Source organism: Cheilinus undulatus, linkage group 23 (genome assembly GCF_018320785.1).
Source record: "Cheilinus undulatus linkage group 23, ASM1832078v1, whole genome shotgun sequence".
Taxonomy (NCBI): Eukaryota; Metazoa; Chordata; class Actinopteri; order Labriformes; family Labridae; genus Cheilinus; species Cheilinus undulatus.
In genome coordinates, this window is record NC_054887.1 from 28,784,166 (window position 1) to 28,802,634 (window position 18,469).

At 38.0% G+C, this 18,469-nt stretch overlaps 1 protein-coding gene across 1 annotated transcript; it reads left to right on the forward strand.

The window, feature by feature from the left end:
- The first annotated feature begins 1,946 nt into the window (after positions 1 to 1,946).
- Positions 1,947 to 18,414, forward strand: zgc:194209 (uncharacterized protein LOC570908 homolog). Its single transcript, XM_041780329.1, has 9 exons — positions 1,947 to 2,043; positions 7,302 to 7,391; positions 7,606 to 7,727; positions 9,161 to 9,262; positions 9,378 to 9,530; positions 9,619 to 9,734; positions 10,513 to 10,673; positions 10,760 to 10,955; positions 11,951 to 18,414. Coding segments are annotated over exons 1-9 (1,152 nt in total). The 5' UTR covers positions 1,947 to 2,041; the 3' UTR covers positions 12,161 to 18,414.
- The last annotated feature ends 55 nt before the right edge of the window (positions 18,415 to 18,469 follow it).

Genomic DNA, 18,469 nt, shown 5'->3' on the forward strand with positions numbered 1-18,469 from the left:
TTCAGGGTTTATCTCGCATGGTAAATCCTTCGACAGAATCCAAACTCAAAAACTCAAACTCTGTTCTACACGTGATTTTAAGAAGATCACAGGTTTTATTTTTACACCTGAGGTGCAAAATATTCAAATTCATTGTCCTGTTTTTTTTTAAAGCTTTTCTTTAAGTTCAGAGAAGGATAACACTGAATCTGATCCTGCAAATACACCAATCTGTAATTTAAAGATTGAAGTCAATAAAAGCCATATTCTAGAAAAAATTAAGGTGAATTTTGACTTTTTGAGCTAGGTCTGGGACCTCGGACTGCAGCAGGAACTTTATGGAGTTAGACGAGGATCTGAAGACAAAAAACAAACTTTTAGGACAGGTAGATTTAGTTTTGTGTTACAGTTCTCGCTGTAGTCAGACAGGTTTATTTTGGCTTCATGTTTCGCTTTGAATCATTTCCAAATGTGGCCTTTCCTCATGTAAGGCAGTCTGCTAAGTCACTTTTAGAAAAATTTGGGGAATTTTTGACCTTTTCTTGATTGTACGGCTGAAGAGAGACAGGAAATCTGGGAAAAGAAAGTCAAGAAAGACATGCACCAAACACTTATAGGCCAATAAATCTGATTTATTCATGTTTGTACAGGGCCTTGTCTTTAAGAGTGCTCTCTCCTGCACTAACAAACTCACATCACGTGCATGTTGACTCCTAGTGCTTCCACAGTGTCTCCTCCACTGAGCCAGTCTAGCAGCCAAAGACTCTTACTGTTATCAGACCAGACAAGACTATACAGACATGCTGTCTCTGTTGGCTCTAACTGTGGCGTCTTATTAAACCGTAAGACAGCAGTGTTGGTGTTTATCTCTGCCAGTCATCAGTCTTTATTAAATCTGTCACTGTTATTTACTGTGTTTTAACGTGTAGTGGTGTCGTCAGTATTATGGCAGCTCCACAGTCTGACTCAGACCCTGCTGCCCCTCCTCGTGTCCTCTGGTTGACCCCGGCTCAAGTTACCTCACTCAACAAGAGGGAAACCCCCACCAGCCTCCCCCATCTCCCCCCTTTATGTCTCAAACAAACTAAAACGCTCTAACAACATGTGTGAAGCTGCAGCAGAGAGCCTGACAGGGCTGCCTTCAAAATAAAAGCTCAGCATATCTAACATGGAGCACTGATCACAAAAGTCTAAAAAAAATTGCTGAGTCAAACTGGAACAAAACAGACTATGCCGTTGCCACAGAGTGGTTCAAAATCTTGATTTTGCTCGGTTTGGACAAAGCTACAACACACCAGCTGTTTACAAGAGGGCCCAGCTGTGTTTAAAACCTGAACCTGCACTCTGCAAGGAAACAGTTTTAGCCATTACATCACTGTTTCACCTGCCACTGTTTACTTTTTAGGCATTTATGTCCCTTCTGTAACTTTAGAGTGATTGAAACACTTATCTTGGAGAAAGCCAGGTCACTATGCTGTATTAACATTACCAAGAGAGGGGTTATGGAGTCACAATGTAAATTGTAAAAGGTTAATATTAGATCTGAAAATAGAAGTGACTTAGCAGATGCCTATTTAAAGAAGATAAATGCTGGTGGCTCACTGATTGTACTTTTTGATGATGCAAACACTTTCTTGTTACATTAATGTGTCTACGAACTAGGCATTTGTTTTGAAATATATATATATATATATATATATATATATAAAATAAAAATAAATAAAAATGAATACAAATTGTGTTTCGTGATAGCTTATAAAATTTAAAGAATTGTTTTTGCTTTTGACCTTAAAGGCCACCATACTTAAACAGGGAAACGCTTGTGCCTGGAATATTTATTTAGACGGTGTCAAAAAGATTTCCGTTCTAGACGAACACATGGGTCAGAAACATGTTTCCTGACTTTTATTTTGAAGGAGCTCACCGGATGTTCTATTAAAAACTAAGCTAGCTCCACAGCCTGTCCTCCGCCTAACAACTCAAACTCATTCACCGCTGTCTGAAGTTCACTCGGACCTGTTTGATCCAGCAGGAAGACGAGACACCGACCAAACACTGAACAATGTAAGTTTGAGGCTTTTTAACTTTTTACTCACACAATAAAAACTCCGCAGCACCTGCGGTATGTTCAGTTTTATCTGACAGTGAACGCCTGAATGTCTCTGCTCCGCCAAACCGAGCTAATAAATCTCATAAATATTCATGTAGACGCTGCAGTATTGCTAAAACAGTAATGAATGCATTTTTTAAGCTAAAGACTAGTTTGTAGTCCCGGTTAAAATTAACCAAAAGTCTCTTATTTTCCTAATAAAACGTCAACAGATGGTGCAGGTGTTATTAGACGCAAGTTTAGCTAATCAGATAGACAGCTGTGAGGAGGTTAGCATAGGGCTGGGAAAATTAGCGAATTATAAATATTTACATCGATGTTTATTCTAAAAGAGATAAGACAGTATTTATAGATTGTATGCTGATTTGGAAAATAAATGCTCATTAAAAAGAACCACTAACCATAAAAGCTTATTGGCCAACAAAATCTTAAAAAATGTTCATTCTTAATGGGAAATTATCATTTAACCCTCTCTTTTTACATATTTGTTCAATTTATACAGTACTCAGTGAAAATATGAATAAATTTCATGACGTTTCTTCGCTTTTTATATGACTTTTAAAAAGAATAATGGATATTTGGTCATTTTGAAACACCTGATATTTGAAAATAGAGAATATGAGGGTGCAACAAGCTTTAATCTATAAAGGAGGAGGCTGGGGTGGAGGAGGTAAAGCTTTGCCAGCAGCAGTGTGGTGCATCGGCATTACTGAAGCAGGAATTAGTGAGAAGTACATATTTAAATAGAGAGCTGTGATTGGCTGTGGGAGCTGGTAATTGGTATCATCAATATTAGATAGAATAAACTAGGGCAGAACGATTAAAAAATATATAATTGCAATTATTTTTGCTTATATTGCATTTTTTTTTATCAATTGCTTTATTGTATGGGGTTATCCTTTTTATGTCACTTGTTTTGATAAAGAAAACAAACATAAAACAAGAAAAGGATTTTTGTAAAACATTTTAAAATAAATTACATTTGAATGTTTCAATTCAACTGGTATTTTGACACATTCCAAGTGAAAGAAATATTGCAACTTCTGGGATTTGTAAATTGTAGCAGGCCATTTGCGGTTAATTGCCAAGCCCTAATATGGATGCACGATATTGTTTTTGGCTAATATCAAGAACAAGAACAGAAAAAGAAATAGAAAGAACAGGAAAATCTCAATATCAGACCACCCCAAAAGAAAAAAAAACACATTATGAACTGGGAAACGCTAGCATTGTTGGATTGGAGAAAAACAAACACAAATGCTGGATCAGAGGCAATAGGAATTGGGACAAAGACACCGTTGACTGGGACAAGGGGACGTTCATGCTCTCATTCTCATGCTCCACATTTGGGGCTCTCTCTCTCCTTCAGAGACCATCGGGAGGCAGGGGGCGTGGTCAGCCTGATACACCTGTCAGGTCCATGTGACCAAATATATATTTTTTAGTTCATTTGAAAGCCTGGCCTCCAGCTACTGTCAAGACAAAATCTGGCGAGTAGTTGGTGACCCCTGCCCTACATTCTCAGACATCATCAGTGGCATGAAAACAAAATAAAAAAACACACTGCTGTGTATGTGCTGTAAAGTACATGCCATGTCTGCAGTCTGTCTCCTTCACTGTGTGGGTGAAGCAGCTTTTAGCAGGTCTAGGTGTGCTGTGGGAATTAGTGCAAACATGCATTAGTATGAAATCTAAAGTTACTGTAACACATTAAATTGGCTGTTTTGCATGGATGTTAATATGGCATGCATTGAAAATTTGGCTTCATCTATGATGTGCCTTGGGCAAAAAAATGTTTAAAACCACCGCTCCACACTGACCTTTTCATTTTTAAAAACTGCCCCACCAGCCTGTGCCTGGTCTTGTCCCAAACTGCTGACGCTGGCGGTGGGATTTGTGTCTTTAGAGTGTTGTATGAAGCAGCAGTGACCTCCATAGTCTGTTCAGTCGCCTCTGTTCATTAAGTGAAAGAGCAAAAACGTGTGCACGTGTAAGCATGTGAAAAGTCCAGTTAGCACCAGCACAAGTCTGGATACATCCACTGCTGCACACCAGTGACATTAAACCGGAGAAACCAGTGGAAAGTGTGACATTAGATGCTTAAAACGGTTTTACATGTCAACACATAAGCACTCTAAATAGAGTTTCTGCACCGAAAATCCTCAGTTTTTAAAAAAACCTGTGGGCCAGGCCTGTGAAGCATAAGAGCTTCTAATATTGCATTGCACTGTGCAGCTTTCGATGTGCAGCTTTCAGTCTCCCCTTTTAAAATATAAGACATCTACTGCTTTTATTTTGAATCCAGATAATTGGGAGTGTGGTGCTTTTTCTTGACGATCTTCTGATAACTTTATATTTTAAATGGACAACTATCTCCACTTTGTATATCAAGCCAAAAAGTTCTGTTAAGTGAAAAAAAAAACAAAAAAACAAGAAAATCTTTCTGTCTGACACTCCTGGTACCTTGTCATCTCCATCAGTCTTTGTTCTCGTCTATGTTAACATGAAACAGGAAGGGAAATAGAAACAGAGCGACAGGATGGGGTCGCTGTGGCACTCATGGGGTGTCAGAATCATAACAGAAATCTGATCTTGCTCAACAGCTGTCACAATAACAGGGCCTAGTGTGCTACAACCTGGGGGAGGGGATTCAGTCTCAACATATGTTGGCACATGTGTGTCGTTCAGCAGTCAAGGTCAAACTCAACAGAATTTGTTTTGAGCTGGACTTTTCTCCCCTGGTAATACACCCAGAGACTGACAGTTTTTGGGCCCTTGGGACATCCACAAGTTAGGCAAAAATAGTCAAGGTGGGTTAACAGTGGCATAAATTGGACCCTAACCCTAACCCTAAAAAGGCAAAAAAATGTTAAAATTGACAAATAAGGGTTACCATTGGCAAAAAGGTTGCAGGAATGGTGAAAAAAAGTTAAAAAGTGGCAAAAATGAGTGGCTTAAGTAGTGGAAAGGTCAAAAAGTAGCAAAAGTTGGTCAACAAAAGGAATTATAGGCCTAATGGGGAAACAAATTTGGCAACAATGGGTGGAATCAGTGATAAGGAGGGGTTAAAAAATTGCATCAATGAATAATTTGAGCATCAGAACCCAATAATAGCTTAACACAATTTTTAGCTCCTAAATGAGGGAACTGTTAGCCAGGATGCTAGCACATTTCTTCACAGAGAAATATTTTGTTATATTGTGTTTTTTGCCCTGAGCTCAGAATCACTGAGGTATTATTTTTGCTTCTTATCACCCAGCCCTAGTGCAGCGTGAAGTTTACATTTGACTAAAACAATAGACATCTTCAGTCTCTGCTTCTTCGCCTGCAGCTGGTCCAGACTGTTCCAGGTCTTTGTATGACCTGATCATATCACACCAGATCTGGCTTCCTGACCGCGTCAGGATCCAGTTTCAGATTCTTGTTTTTTTAAGCCTTAGATGCAACACAATACTTGTCTGAGTTTCTGCACCAACATGCTGCGGCCTACACTGTAGAAAAAAGAATCAGACAAATAAACAAGCTTTTGTACTTTTAAGAAGGAAGTTTGGTTTATGTCTGAGGTTCAAGGCTCCACGTTAAAAGCTTGCATTTGAAAGGATTCAGACGTATGAAGAACTTAAGTGTCACTGCAGAGCTTCAGCTGGTGAAAACAACAGTGTAAATCAGCTTCCTGTGCAGGTAAAGGTCAAACCAGGAGGGTGATTTTTGCATTTTTCTGTCCTCTTCCTCCATCATCAGTCAGCAGTACATCAACCTCAACCTGCTGAAGCAGCAAACCTCAGCATGACATCTCAGCAGTGTTAACTAACTCCAGATTTGACAAAAAACAACAAAATGAAGCCACAAGTAGTTTTTGGTTTATCATCACCTTGTGATGAAATGATTCATGCTTTGAATTTTGCATGTATCAGTCAGTGAAAACATCCTTCAGCTGTGTCGTTGGAGGCTCTAGATTGAACCAAATAAAGGAAAGAATCATGCAGACTTGCACAAATGCAGCAGGAGGGGCTGCAGAATTGAACTGATCTCCTGAGGATTACTTCACATTTAAAGAATGAGCAAACACATGCAGTGAGCACACTACAGCCTTGGTTATTTATTTAGCATCGATCTGATTCAGTCTCAGTTTTGTAACCAGCCTTAAGTGTTACATATTGTAGCTCTGAAACATCTTCATGTGTCAAAGTTCATCTCAGCATGCCACGCAGCTCTGCTGATGACTTATTAACTGCAGGCTAGAAGTGCAAATGTCAGACAACAGAACCCTGTAGTTTTGTAGCTCTGAAAGACCCCTCAGACTGCAGAATGTAAGACTAAAATTAGGATAAACTGTGAATCAAAAAAGTTGCTTTTCATAGATATTTGACCTTTATATGTATATAGGCAGCGTTACTCAACCCTGCTCAACCAAAGAGCCAAAATGTTTTAAAAAATGCCTTTGCAAGAGGTCTAAATGGTGAAAAGCTGTGAAAATGGGTGGCAAAAATGGTCAAAAAGCAGCAAAAAAGTGGCAAAAAATAAGGGGAAAGGAGGCAAAATAAGCATACAATGGAGAAAACTGGGTGAAAAGAGGCAAAAATGGGTGCAAAGTCACAAAAAATGAGTTACATGTGGTGAAAAAGCTGCAGAAAATGAGTGAAAAATTATTAAAATAGGGAAAAATGATGTAAAAAGATGGGAAAAATTGAGATAAAGTTGCATTTTATGGCAAAAAGGTAGCTTAAATGGGTGGAAAATTGTGATGAAGCAGGATAAAAGTAGCTAAGACTGATGAAAAATGGCAAAAATGGGATAAAAGTGGCAATAATGGTTGAAAAGTTGCTACAAGAAGTGGTAAAGATGGGCTAAAAAATTGCAAATAAGGGCAATGGAAATAGAGAAAAAATAAAGGTTGACAATTAAGTTTGACCATTAAAACCTACTGTTTAAGTGTGGGAAACAGACTGATTAATGTGATAATAAATGGTTTATTTCTGAGGTCAAAGTTTCCATTTTTAAGATTTTCTGGGGAATATGTCATCCATCACAGCCATCACAAAAGAGCCACATGTGGCTCAAGAACACGTTGAGTATCACTGGTATATAGTTATGTATTTGTTCTGTTGTTAAGTTCATGGCATTAACATGGTCAATGCAGTTTGTACTTAAAGTTGCAAAAATCTTACAGAATCACTACAAAACGGATAATAACGGCTTTTTCTTCTGTCAGGTTTGGTAGACGATCATTATTAGCAGCTCTGCTGGCTGTAGCTGTTGGAGTTTACCTCCTGCCTTCTCCAATAGACCCCAAACCACACATGTAAGTACACAACAACAACACAAAGACTTATAGAAGCATGTTGCACAATAACAGTAGACACTAACTAATGTTCTATAAAATATTTATATGTTTAAATAAATAGCGAGAATAAGGATCAAACATGTAAATACTTATTCTAAGTGTAATTTGAGCTTTAAAGAATGAAGAATTTTGTTTTTTCTGTTGTTTTTAAAATGCTAATTTGTCCCTCCAGACTTAAGGGGCCTCCTCCGCTCCTCGAGGGCCCACTGGCTGTAAACACTCGGCTGCAGACGGGCCGCAGGCTGTTTACCGGGAAACTACACGGACCAGAATCCTTCACAGCAGACGAGGAGGGTGAGGGAATTTGATGTGGTTCTACTTGTCTGACATGAAAGAAAACTCCTAAGCCGAGTTCAGATGAAAGATTTGTGACGAGATGAGCTGAAACCTATGAAGTTCCAAACGCTTCCTAGTTCACACCGTTGAGACTGACGGAGATGATGCATCGTTTCCATGGCAACGACTCTCATGGTCACTTAGGCTACTTTAAAGTAATTTATTTTTCTTCAGTTACTGCACAATAAATCTGACTCAACAGGGACAGCACTGCACATTCACTGTTTTTCATGAGATTGTGTCATCATGATAAATCTCCTGTATGTGCATGGAAGTCTTCCTTGTCATCACCATCCTAGGGTGCAGTGTTAATTTTGGCAGCTATTTTAAATTTTAGTCTTAGTTTTAGTCTTTAAATGAAATGCATTTTAATTTTAGTCACATTTTAGTCATTTCTATCCTTTTTAGTTTTAGTCCATAAAAAGTCCTTACATTTCAATCTTTACTTTAAGTCCAAGCATTTATTTTCTTGCCTAAATCTGGTACCAAATCATGGTAGTGTGTTCTCTGCACTCTGCCAGACCTGGGGTCCCTGCTTTCTACAGCTGAGAGGCAGAATAGCTACAGATGCATTGCTCTTTAACAGATTTACCCACAGTAGAGAAATATCACACATTTTGAATGTCCTAACTACATTACATTTTAGTCAGTTTTAGTCATCACAGATCTATTTTTGTTAGTCTTAGTCTAAAACAAAATTAACACAGTTAGGGTGAAATATAAACACAAGAAAGCTTTGCTAGATCAGAAGACATCTGGTGAGAATCACTCATTTTCCATGGACATATGTATCTAATTTATCAGATGTAAACCTGAGCCCGTTGACTCTCCTATCTCCTCCATCAGCTGTTCATATAATGAGTTTGAAGGACTGAATTTCTGTTAAAACTTTAAAGAGACAGATGTAGACTAATGCTTCATTTCCAAAAAGCAGATAATGGGAAAAAGAGAAGTAGAAATATAGCACTGCACTTTATGAGAAAATCCACGAGATATTAAAGGCGGCAGGAGCTAAATTTGTCCATGGAAAACGTATTCTTCTTAGCAGATATCTTCAGTACAACAAGACTGAGCTAGCAAAGTACGTTTGTGTTTATATGATCATGATGATCAATAAATAAAGATGGATTTAATGATTTCGACCATTAATGGCATGACTTTATCCAACAAATTGGTGTGTGTAGCCTTACAAAACAAGACTTGTGTTTCCCTCTCTCACATTTATGTGCTTTCATCGTTCTTAAACTGGCTGTCTGCGACTTTATAAGCTGAATTGCTTGTGACTGCATCAGATGGCTTAATTCTAGCTGCATTGGCTCAGTCCAGACTGCTGCGACTCTTCAGCGACGTTCTAAAGCTGCATGTTTTAGCTGTGTTTATGTCTGTCTCAGGTAACGTGTACACAGGAACGGTTGACGGGAAGCTGTGGAGGATCGGCCCAGACGACAGCCTCACCCTCATCACACACATGGGACAGAATCTACCAGAATGTGGTTTGTGTTTTTATTTTTCTCCTTTGCTTCTTCATCTTGTTTATGTTTTCTTAGGAGGACTGCATCCTTCCTCTATCCACTGATTTTTGACAGCGTCTCCTCTCTGCATCTCCAGGCAGCAGCACAGACTTCGAGCCCGTCTGTGGTCGCCCTCACGGCGTTCGTCTGGACCGTCATGGTCAGCTGATTGTCGCAGACTCTTACTTCGGTCTGCACAGCGTCGACCCAAAAACTGGAGAAAAGACTCTGCTGCTTGCTAACTCACAGGGTATAAACCTTTGTGTGTAGTGTTTGATGGCTTGCTTCCTCAATAAATCTGTTTTTTATTCCTGTAACCCTCTTTTTTTGTTTCCCAGGTGCTGACAGCGTCCCGTTTGCCTTCCTGAACGGTCTGGAGATTTCCCCACAAACCGGGATGATTTATTTCACAGACTCGTCCGGTCGATGGGGACGCAGACACGTCAAACTGGAGGTGAAATGATACAAAACAAATCTGAACGGCATCTATGAATGATCCTTATTTGCTACAGGAAGCACCTTTAAAAACAGAAAAAAAGGTTCCTGGCTGCTCCAGGAAATTGTTGGCTCTTCTAAAATATGACCAAGCAAAAGGAAGCTGATGTAAACAGAGTCTGTTCGGGCTTTTCAGCGTTGCTTGCCAACCATGGGACAAAAACGCCAAAGAGGACGCACTTGTTCTTTTTCTCTAAGAGGCTCTGAGAGAAAATTAAGAGTCCATTCAGATCAGGAAATGCTGCTGAGTACTGCTGACAAGAGGAGAGGAGACGCTTGTGTTGACATGAATTTAAAAACTTTTCCACCAAAGAAAGAACAGATTTTTCAGAAACTTTTGAAGGAGATGTCTGATTTTATACAAAAATGAAAATCCTGGCAGCTAAGTTTTAAGTTTCACCTATGTTAACATTAAAGCCTAGAAGTTACATTGTTTTCTTTAGTTAAGCATTTTTAATCTTAATTGTCTGGTTTATAGAGGTACTAAATCAGACCTAGCACAACACACAAAAAGGAATGAAACCATGTTTAGATTTGGCTGATTAACCAATAGCACAATGGTGCTGTTACTCCATACAAAGATAAGAGAGTTAAACTAAATATTTTACTAAGCTAAGCTGAATTTAACCCAAAGACTTTCCAAACAAACCCAAAATAAGTAAAACTGAGCTGAAAGCTGAATGACTCAGAGATAAATCAGAAGAAAAGCTAAACTGGTGTTTGTTTCTGTGTTCTAGGTGATCGAGCTGAACAGCCTTGGTCGTCTTCTCTCCTTCGATCCTCAAACAGGAAGTGTGAAGGTGCTGCTGGATTCTCTCTACATGCCCAACGGCATCGCTCTGTCTCCGGATGAAACCTTCCTGCTGCTGGCGGAGACCAGCATTGGACGGATCCTCAAGTACACAAACGTACAGATAAATACGTAACCATAATAAATACATTTAGTGTTAAATCTGATTCTTAATGTCTCTGTCCTCTGGTCAGATTTTGGCTGAAGGGTCCGAAGGCTGGGACCAAAGAGATCATCCTTGACAACATGATCGGCTATCCTGACAACATCCGCCGAAGCGACCACGGAACATTCCTGGTTGGCATAACAACCACAAGGTTCCGGAAGCTCATGCCCCCATTCCTGGATCTGATTGCTCCGTACCCCGCCGTCAAACGCTTCCTGGCAAAGGTGTGTGAGTTTTTAAGACTTCTTACTGGCATCTCTATCAGATGTGGGTTTTATCATTTTATTGTCTGGAGAAATACAAGTTGTAGTGTAACATCAGATGTTAAAGTTGATCAGAACTTATTTAGATTTTTATGAATTAATTCAAACAAAGAAGCCAGTCTTAGTCTCTGCAGGCATTTCACTGACAGGAACATTGTTAAAATCTTGCATCAAATTTAAAATGAGCTCATATTTTTTCACTAAATGGTAAAATGTCTCAGTTTTAACATGTCTCGGTTGACATGTTTGTGAATAAAATATGATTTATGAGATTTGAAAGTCTTGCATTCTGTTTGTTTACATTTTACACAGTGCCCCAACTTTTTTGGAAATGAGGTTGTAAATTTCTGTTAATGCAGTGTATAGAAAAGGTCTGTGTGTTTTAGTAGCAGAATTTTAATATAGATTTAGTTTATTACAGAAATATGCTAAAAAAAAAGTTGTTTATTATTCCGTACTTCATATTAAATCCAAACATTTTCAGCTTTAAAACACTGACTGTTTCATGCTGCAGATCCTGATACTTAAACATAGTTTTAGGCAGCACAGAGGAGCAGTTTTATCTGAGCTCATAACCAAATCTTCTTTCCCATGATGCATTTCCTCATGCTGAAGCGCTGCGTGACTCATGATTATTTTGTCTGTCTGTCAGTGTAGAATAACAGGCTTTGTTCCAGGATGAGAGAGTGTGAAATGTGACAGGACAAGGGCAGGACCCCACACCCACTCACACATTCATCACACAGGAGCTGGACTCTCTGCTCTTTCACTCAGACATTTGGGAGAAAAAAAAACGCCTGAACTTTAGGTGAACTTTTCAGCCAAGGTGACGCCGGCTGAAGAACTTTATTTAAAACAATCTGCCTGGGATAACAAGAGGTTTCTGTTCGCCTTAAAAGGATGTACTAGGAGCTAAAATATGTCTGCAGTATAACAGTGAATGTTTTTGTCTTCAGGTGATTCCTCTGAGCTGGTATAACGTCCTCCTTCCTCGTTACGCTCTGGTCCTGGAGCTGGGATCGGATGGTCACATCATTGGGACGCTGCATGATCCTGAAGGCCGTCTGACGTGGGCCATCAGTGACGTCTTCCAGCACCGAGGGCGGACGTACCTGGGCAGCACTGACCTACCTTTCCTACCTGTGTTGGACGTTTGGGAGAGCTGATGAAGAACTACAGCTGAGTGTAAAAACTGAAAGTATGAGTTTTCTTTATTATCTTTGGATAAATAGAAATGGCACGGACCAAACATGGATATCCTGGTTTCAGGTCGGACTCTGGCTTCCTGTTATTACCTGAGAGAAGAACAGTGATATCACACTCTCAAAGATGGGGAATAATAGTGCCATCTAGTGCCAGAAAACCTGAAAAAAATTAGGACAGATTTCACAGAATGATGCTCGATTAATGTAGGGAACTCCTAAAATGATGTGAAGTTAAATTAGAGTAAATAAAACTCAAGGATGATTTTTTTTCTCCTCAAGATGAGTCAGAACTGATACAGCATGACAGGAAAATTTTGACACCCTTCCAGTTAAAATAGAGAAACATTACCCACAATGCACTTCAGACTGCTGATGGTGGGTGTGTCCTGCTGTCTGGCGAATGTTGCATCATACCACTAGAGGCAGTCAGAAATGGGCAGCAGATACAGACGTCTCACTGCAGACTAGCAATTTGTGCCATTTTTTGCTAACCTAATATATTTTCACATAAGAGGGTACTGTACTCGAGGACCATGCCTGATTCTGTGAGGTGAGCTGGTCTCGGGCACGGTCCAGGAAAATCTGAACACAAGTGTGCTCCAGTACAAGGTACTTCTGAATGATTAGAGCTGTAAAGGTGATTCTTAACACTCCTTTCTCTTTATAAACCATCCTATCCAAAAAGCAGAGGCCCGTTTCATCCTCTGAGGTGCAGCAGAGATGGGAGAAGGTAGACCAGTCTGACGTAAAACTCCCTGTGATGTGTCGACTCAGCAGATTTGGACGCTGACTGACTCAGTTAAGTCACATCTAAGTGTGGAGTTTAAAACCTGTTGGGACTTTAAATGAGAAGATGAAAATAATCACCACTAACTGGAAGAAAAAAAAACACTGGATCCACCTTCTTCACTTCAACTAGAATAAAACTGGGACACTCACTGAATTAAACAAGTGACTTTCCTTTTTTACGCCTACTGTGACTGCTGGAATGTACATTTACATTTACTACAATAATGTTTGGCAGATTTTAAAATAAATATTTTATACAAAATAGAGTGTTAGTGGAGTGGTTGTGGACTCTCAAAATTACATAAATCAAAAAATAATTTCACAATCTGTTGGTTAACAAGACCAGGTTAAAACCTACATGGCTGACCCCAACTATCTGGGATGTCTGTTGAAACCAAGAGAACCTGGATGCAGCAGAAGACCTCAACTTCACAGCCCAAGTCGCAGCCATATCTCATCTTCTAATACCGGAAGTCACTTAAAAACTGAACGTCTTTGTTGTTTTCTTCGTGTGGCAGTTCCGCGACATAAGGAAACACAAGTAGACGAAAAATTTGTGAGTTTTCAGACTAACAAGCACAGAGATTACGTTACATTAATTTTAGTGAATCTATTTATAATCCAAATTCCCGTACCACTGAGACAGACATAATATGCAACAGGAGTTTGCCTGGCTGGCCAGACGTCGCTGTCGCCGCCATGTTGCCAGAGGCAGGTCCGCTATGTAATGCAATACAAGTAGACAAGGAATACGCAAGTTTTCGCAATACAAAACGGAATTGAGTATAAATGATTCATTAAAATCAATTTGATCTGATCGTTTGAGCTTCTTATTCCAAAAACTTGCATATTCCTTGTCTACTTGTGTTGCATTACATAGCAGACCTTCCTCTGGCAACATGGCGGCGATGTAGATGTCCGGCCAGTCAATCTCCCGTCACACATAGACATCATAGGCTATACGTAGACGCCTCATTGACTATGTTTGCCCGCTGCTGCTATACGTCAATGTGTCCGCCAGATTGCCAGAGGCAAGACCGTTCAATAAACAAATGCAATGCACGCGATCTTGTCAGCCCCATGCAGCACAGGAGTGAGGCATCTTGCGCAGGAATGCCTCTGGCAAAATGGCGGCGGCGATGACATACGGCCCACTGGCCAATGCGGCGTATATTACGTCTATGCCGTCACATATTATATCTGTGCTCAGTGATACCTTAATCTGGATCATACATCAATCCATTAAAATTAATGTAATGTTAACCCTGTGCTTGTTATTTTGAAAACACGCATTTTTTGTCTACTTGTTATGTGGCAGACCTGCCTCTACTAATATGGCGGTGAAGCACAAAGAAAACAATGGAGAAGACCACATAAAACAATAGCGAAGCTATGACTTTAACTCACATAGCATGCTGGAAGCTTAAATTATACAACAATAAATATTCATACTTGTATATTATTATTATTCATTATATATAAGACATAGACTAATGATATTTCTTTCCTCTTTTTATTGTTGCATGGTAAATGATGCTCAAAGACGGTGTTCGACAAAGGGAGCATGAATCTGGGAGGTTTTTGTTTTCAGAATAGTTTTATTTGGACAAAAACACATAAACCTAAAATACATCATCATCATCAAAAACGGCTCTGAAAATAAAACTACAGTCTCCAAAAACAAAATGTTCCGGACAGATTGGAAAGTGCATCAGTGAAATGAAACAAAGTGATGGGCTTCAGGAGGAAAATAATCACCAAGTCTTCAGTCCTGTGGAGATTTTTCTTTTTTTTTGTTCCCACGTGAAACTTTAAATTCAGTCGCTGTGATTTCAAAGAGAGGAAGAACGAGCTGTGAGAACCACATATAGCAGAGGCAGAAATCTAAAAATAATTACTGATTCACTTAACGGCAAGAAAAGAATTCACATTTCACACGATCATTGAGTGAGGATACATGCTGCAGATTAACCATGAAAGACTTTTTACTTTTACATTTCAGTTCATCCTTCTAAAGTCTGATCAGGTCTTTGGTTGGATGGTAACTATCTGCAAAGATTTAGACTCTTACATGAATGTATCACCACAGATTTACTGGCAGAAGGCAGCTTTTACTGAAACACCTTTGAAAAACGAGAAAGACGTCTGTGGCCAAGCAACAAAAAGGATTTAAATATGTTTTCCTTTGATTGTGATCAGTCATTAAAGAAATTCCCTTAAAGTTTGGAGGAAAAACAATACTGGTAACAATGTATCAAATCTAGATTTTTTTGTCTTTTCTTAATCAAAATAACGGTATAAGGGGTCACATGAAAGAAAAAATCTGAGATTTATAGAATAAAGTTTTACTGTTAAGGGAATCAAGTTATAATATCACCAAAAAACAGCTGTTATGTAACAGAAATGTAGCTAAAAGAGTAACGTTATTCTACAAAGCTGTCATACTTATATGACATACATTATAGTGTTGTGTTGTAGTGTTGACAGAGTGTCAGTGATAAATTCCTACTATTATGAGGAATAATGTTGTGATATCACAAGATTTGAAATCAATACATTTCAGGAATAAAGTGGCTCACATTTAGGGATTGGAGTCATATTTTATATATATATATATATATATATATATGTGTGAAAATATTTCTGAAATAATGTAACATTTTGGGAAAGAAGCGGTAATAAACTGGGAGTAAAGTCTTAATATTTCAGGAGTACAGACATTCAATTTGGAAATAAAGTCATGAATTAGGAATAAGATTGTTATTTTTCAGGAGTAAAGGTGTAAAAATTTGGAAATTAAATTGAAATATTTTGGGAAAAAAGTCTTTATATTTTAGGCATCGAGGTGTTTGTAATTTGTGAATAAAGTTTGTCATATTTTGGAGTTATAATAATTTAGGGAAAGTGGTCTTCACATTCAGTTAAGTCATTTTATATTGGGAATACAGCTGTCATATTTTAGGAATTAAGTTATAAAAATGTAGGAATAAAATTGTTATATTTCAGGAATAAAGTTTAATAATTTAGGAAGTCAGTTTTTTTGAGAATGGAATTAAATATTTTGTCATTTCAGGAATAAAGGACAAAAAATCTTTATATTTCAGGTGTAAAGTTATAATATTAACAGAACAGGGGTGTTTTTTTTTTTTTATAATTTGTAAATCAATTTTTATATTTGGGAAAAAACCTCCACATTCAGGGAGTAAAGTCAACATATTTTGAGAATACAGTAATCATATTTTAGGAATAAAATTGTGATGATTTTAGAATAAAATTGTTTGTTTTAAGGTACAATTCGTAATAACAAACTTTTTTTTTTTGGAAATAAAGTTAAAATGTTTCTGAAAGACCAAGTATTTCAGGAATAAAGTCTTTATAATTTGGAAAAATAGTAATTATATTTTCAGAACAGAAGTGTTGTAATTTGTAAATAAAGCTGTCATATTTTGGGTCAACTTTGTCATAATTTTGGGGAAAAAGTCTTCACATCCCAGGAGTAAGGTTATCATATTTTGGGAATATAGTTTTCATACTTTATGAATAAAGTGATTTTTGGGAATAAGATTAAAATATTTCCTGAGGAAGGTCATATATTTCAGGAATAAATACTTTTATATTTTGGGAAAAAAGTCAAGAATATTCCAGTAATAGAGGTTTTTTTAATTTGTCAATAAAAATGTGATATTTGGGGGTTTAAGCTGAAAGTCTTCATATTATTTTGAGGGTAAAATCGTGTTTTGGAATGCAGTTTTTAAATTTTGGGAAAAGTTATATAATTCTAGGAAGGTTCTTTGTATTCCGAGGAAAAAGTTGTAAAATGACAGATTTAGACTTGTTATTTTTCGGGGGGGGGGTGTCATAAAATTAAGTTCTAAATTTCTGGGAACAAAGTTTAACTAAATTATCTTAAAATGACGACTTCTTTCTCTGAAAGTTTTATTCTCACAATCTCAGATTTGTCTCTTCTTCCTGCTCCAGTGCAGCTGTATAGATGAAAGATCTTTGATCAAATTAAAAGTTTAACAAGCTTTAAAGGTTATTAGATACAACAATTAAACAATAACAGAGCTAACACTGAGCTAACTCAACAAAGGAATTAACTTTAGGTTAAATTACCTGACTCTTTAAAAGGATGCTTCTTTTTTCCCTTTAGGAACTTCATAATAATAATAACAATAAACGTTTGAAATGTCTGTCAGGCAGAAGATTCAAATTCATAAAAATGTACAAAACAAGAGAAAAAGTTGGACCTAAAAATTGTAAAATTCTAAATAAAAGGTGCTCTAACAGAGCTCATGTTTGAGCTGAATCACTGAATACTTGAGTTTCTAATTTAAATTTACAAATCTGATTCAACAGTTTGCACATTTTAAAGTCGATTAAGGCTTTTCCATTTATGCCACTCAACATCCTAAGAAATAATTTTAATGTAAATGAATGAAGTTTCCTTCCACTAAAGTGTTTTCTGATTGAAAGTGGAGTAAAGTGCTGCAGGTATGATGGATTATGTGCTAATAGACCGGAGCCAGTGGGATTATTTCTAGGAATTATGATTTAAAATAGAAAGTTAGCTCTTTGGCATTCGGAAGTTTATGATATCAAAGGGAGGGAGTTTTGGAGTCATTTCCAGGTTTTTGGACTCATTCCTGCAGCACTCTAAGCGTGTGAAAGAGACCGTGTTTACTGCTGTTCTTGATTCTGTACCACTGGAACATTTGAACATTTACAAACATGATTCTTCTGTACACAAAATATCAGACTCTGTCATGAACAGGCAGGAAGTTCTCTTGAAAGGCCAGAGCGTTTATGAAAGAGAAGACGCTGAGGGATAAACTCGGTTTCATACGTAGGCACTCAACTGACCAACTGTCTGTGAATGTTTCCTTCCTGTAGGTGGCGCTCTTTTCTTTTAATGTGTCTCTTTTCTGTCGTCTTTAGTAGGATCCTGTCCTACCTGTTCCATGTCATTTGGGTTTGTTTGTTCATCTGAGGATTTTTCCTGATATGCATCCTCAGTATTAGAGTTTTTGCTGCAGTCAGGTGGTCTGTATGAATTTATTTAGTTGTTGAACTTGTGGGTTAATCACTATTTAATTATCCAGCATAACTGAACATGTAGCTTCATACTGGGTCTATAATTCATCTGATATTTGTACACTAGGCCAAACATGCTCAGGCAAAAGTTAATATTGAATTAAATGACATTTAACTACAGTTTTTATTGTCACTTTATGGCAGAATTCACAAAATTTTCACCTCGTGTTAAAGGTCACATATTATGGAAAAACATTTCAGGCTTTCAGTGTCCCTGGCCTGTCCACAATCCCCCCAAGAATCAGTAAAATCTGTTCCCTACCCCCCTCTCTTTCTCCACCTTTCAGAAAATGTCTGCTGAAACAAGCCGTTCTCAGATTTTCCCCTCATGATGTCACATGGGGAGTTAGCCCCGCCCCAAGGTTCGGTTGGCCCTCCTCGCTTGGA

Bases quoted from the DNA above. Each gene is read 5' to 3' on its own strand.
- zgc:194209 (XM_041780329.1), top strand. The intron at 9,735-10,512 runs GTGAAATGATAC...TCTGTGTTCTAG, and splicing joins GCAGACACGTCAAACTGGAG to GTGATCGAGCTGAACAGCCT. The intron at 10,956-11,950 runs GTGTGTGAGTTT...TTTTGTCTTCAG, and splicing joins TCAAACGCTTCCTGGCAAAG to GTGATTCCTCTGAGCTGGTA.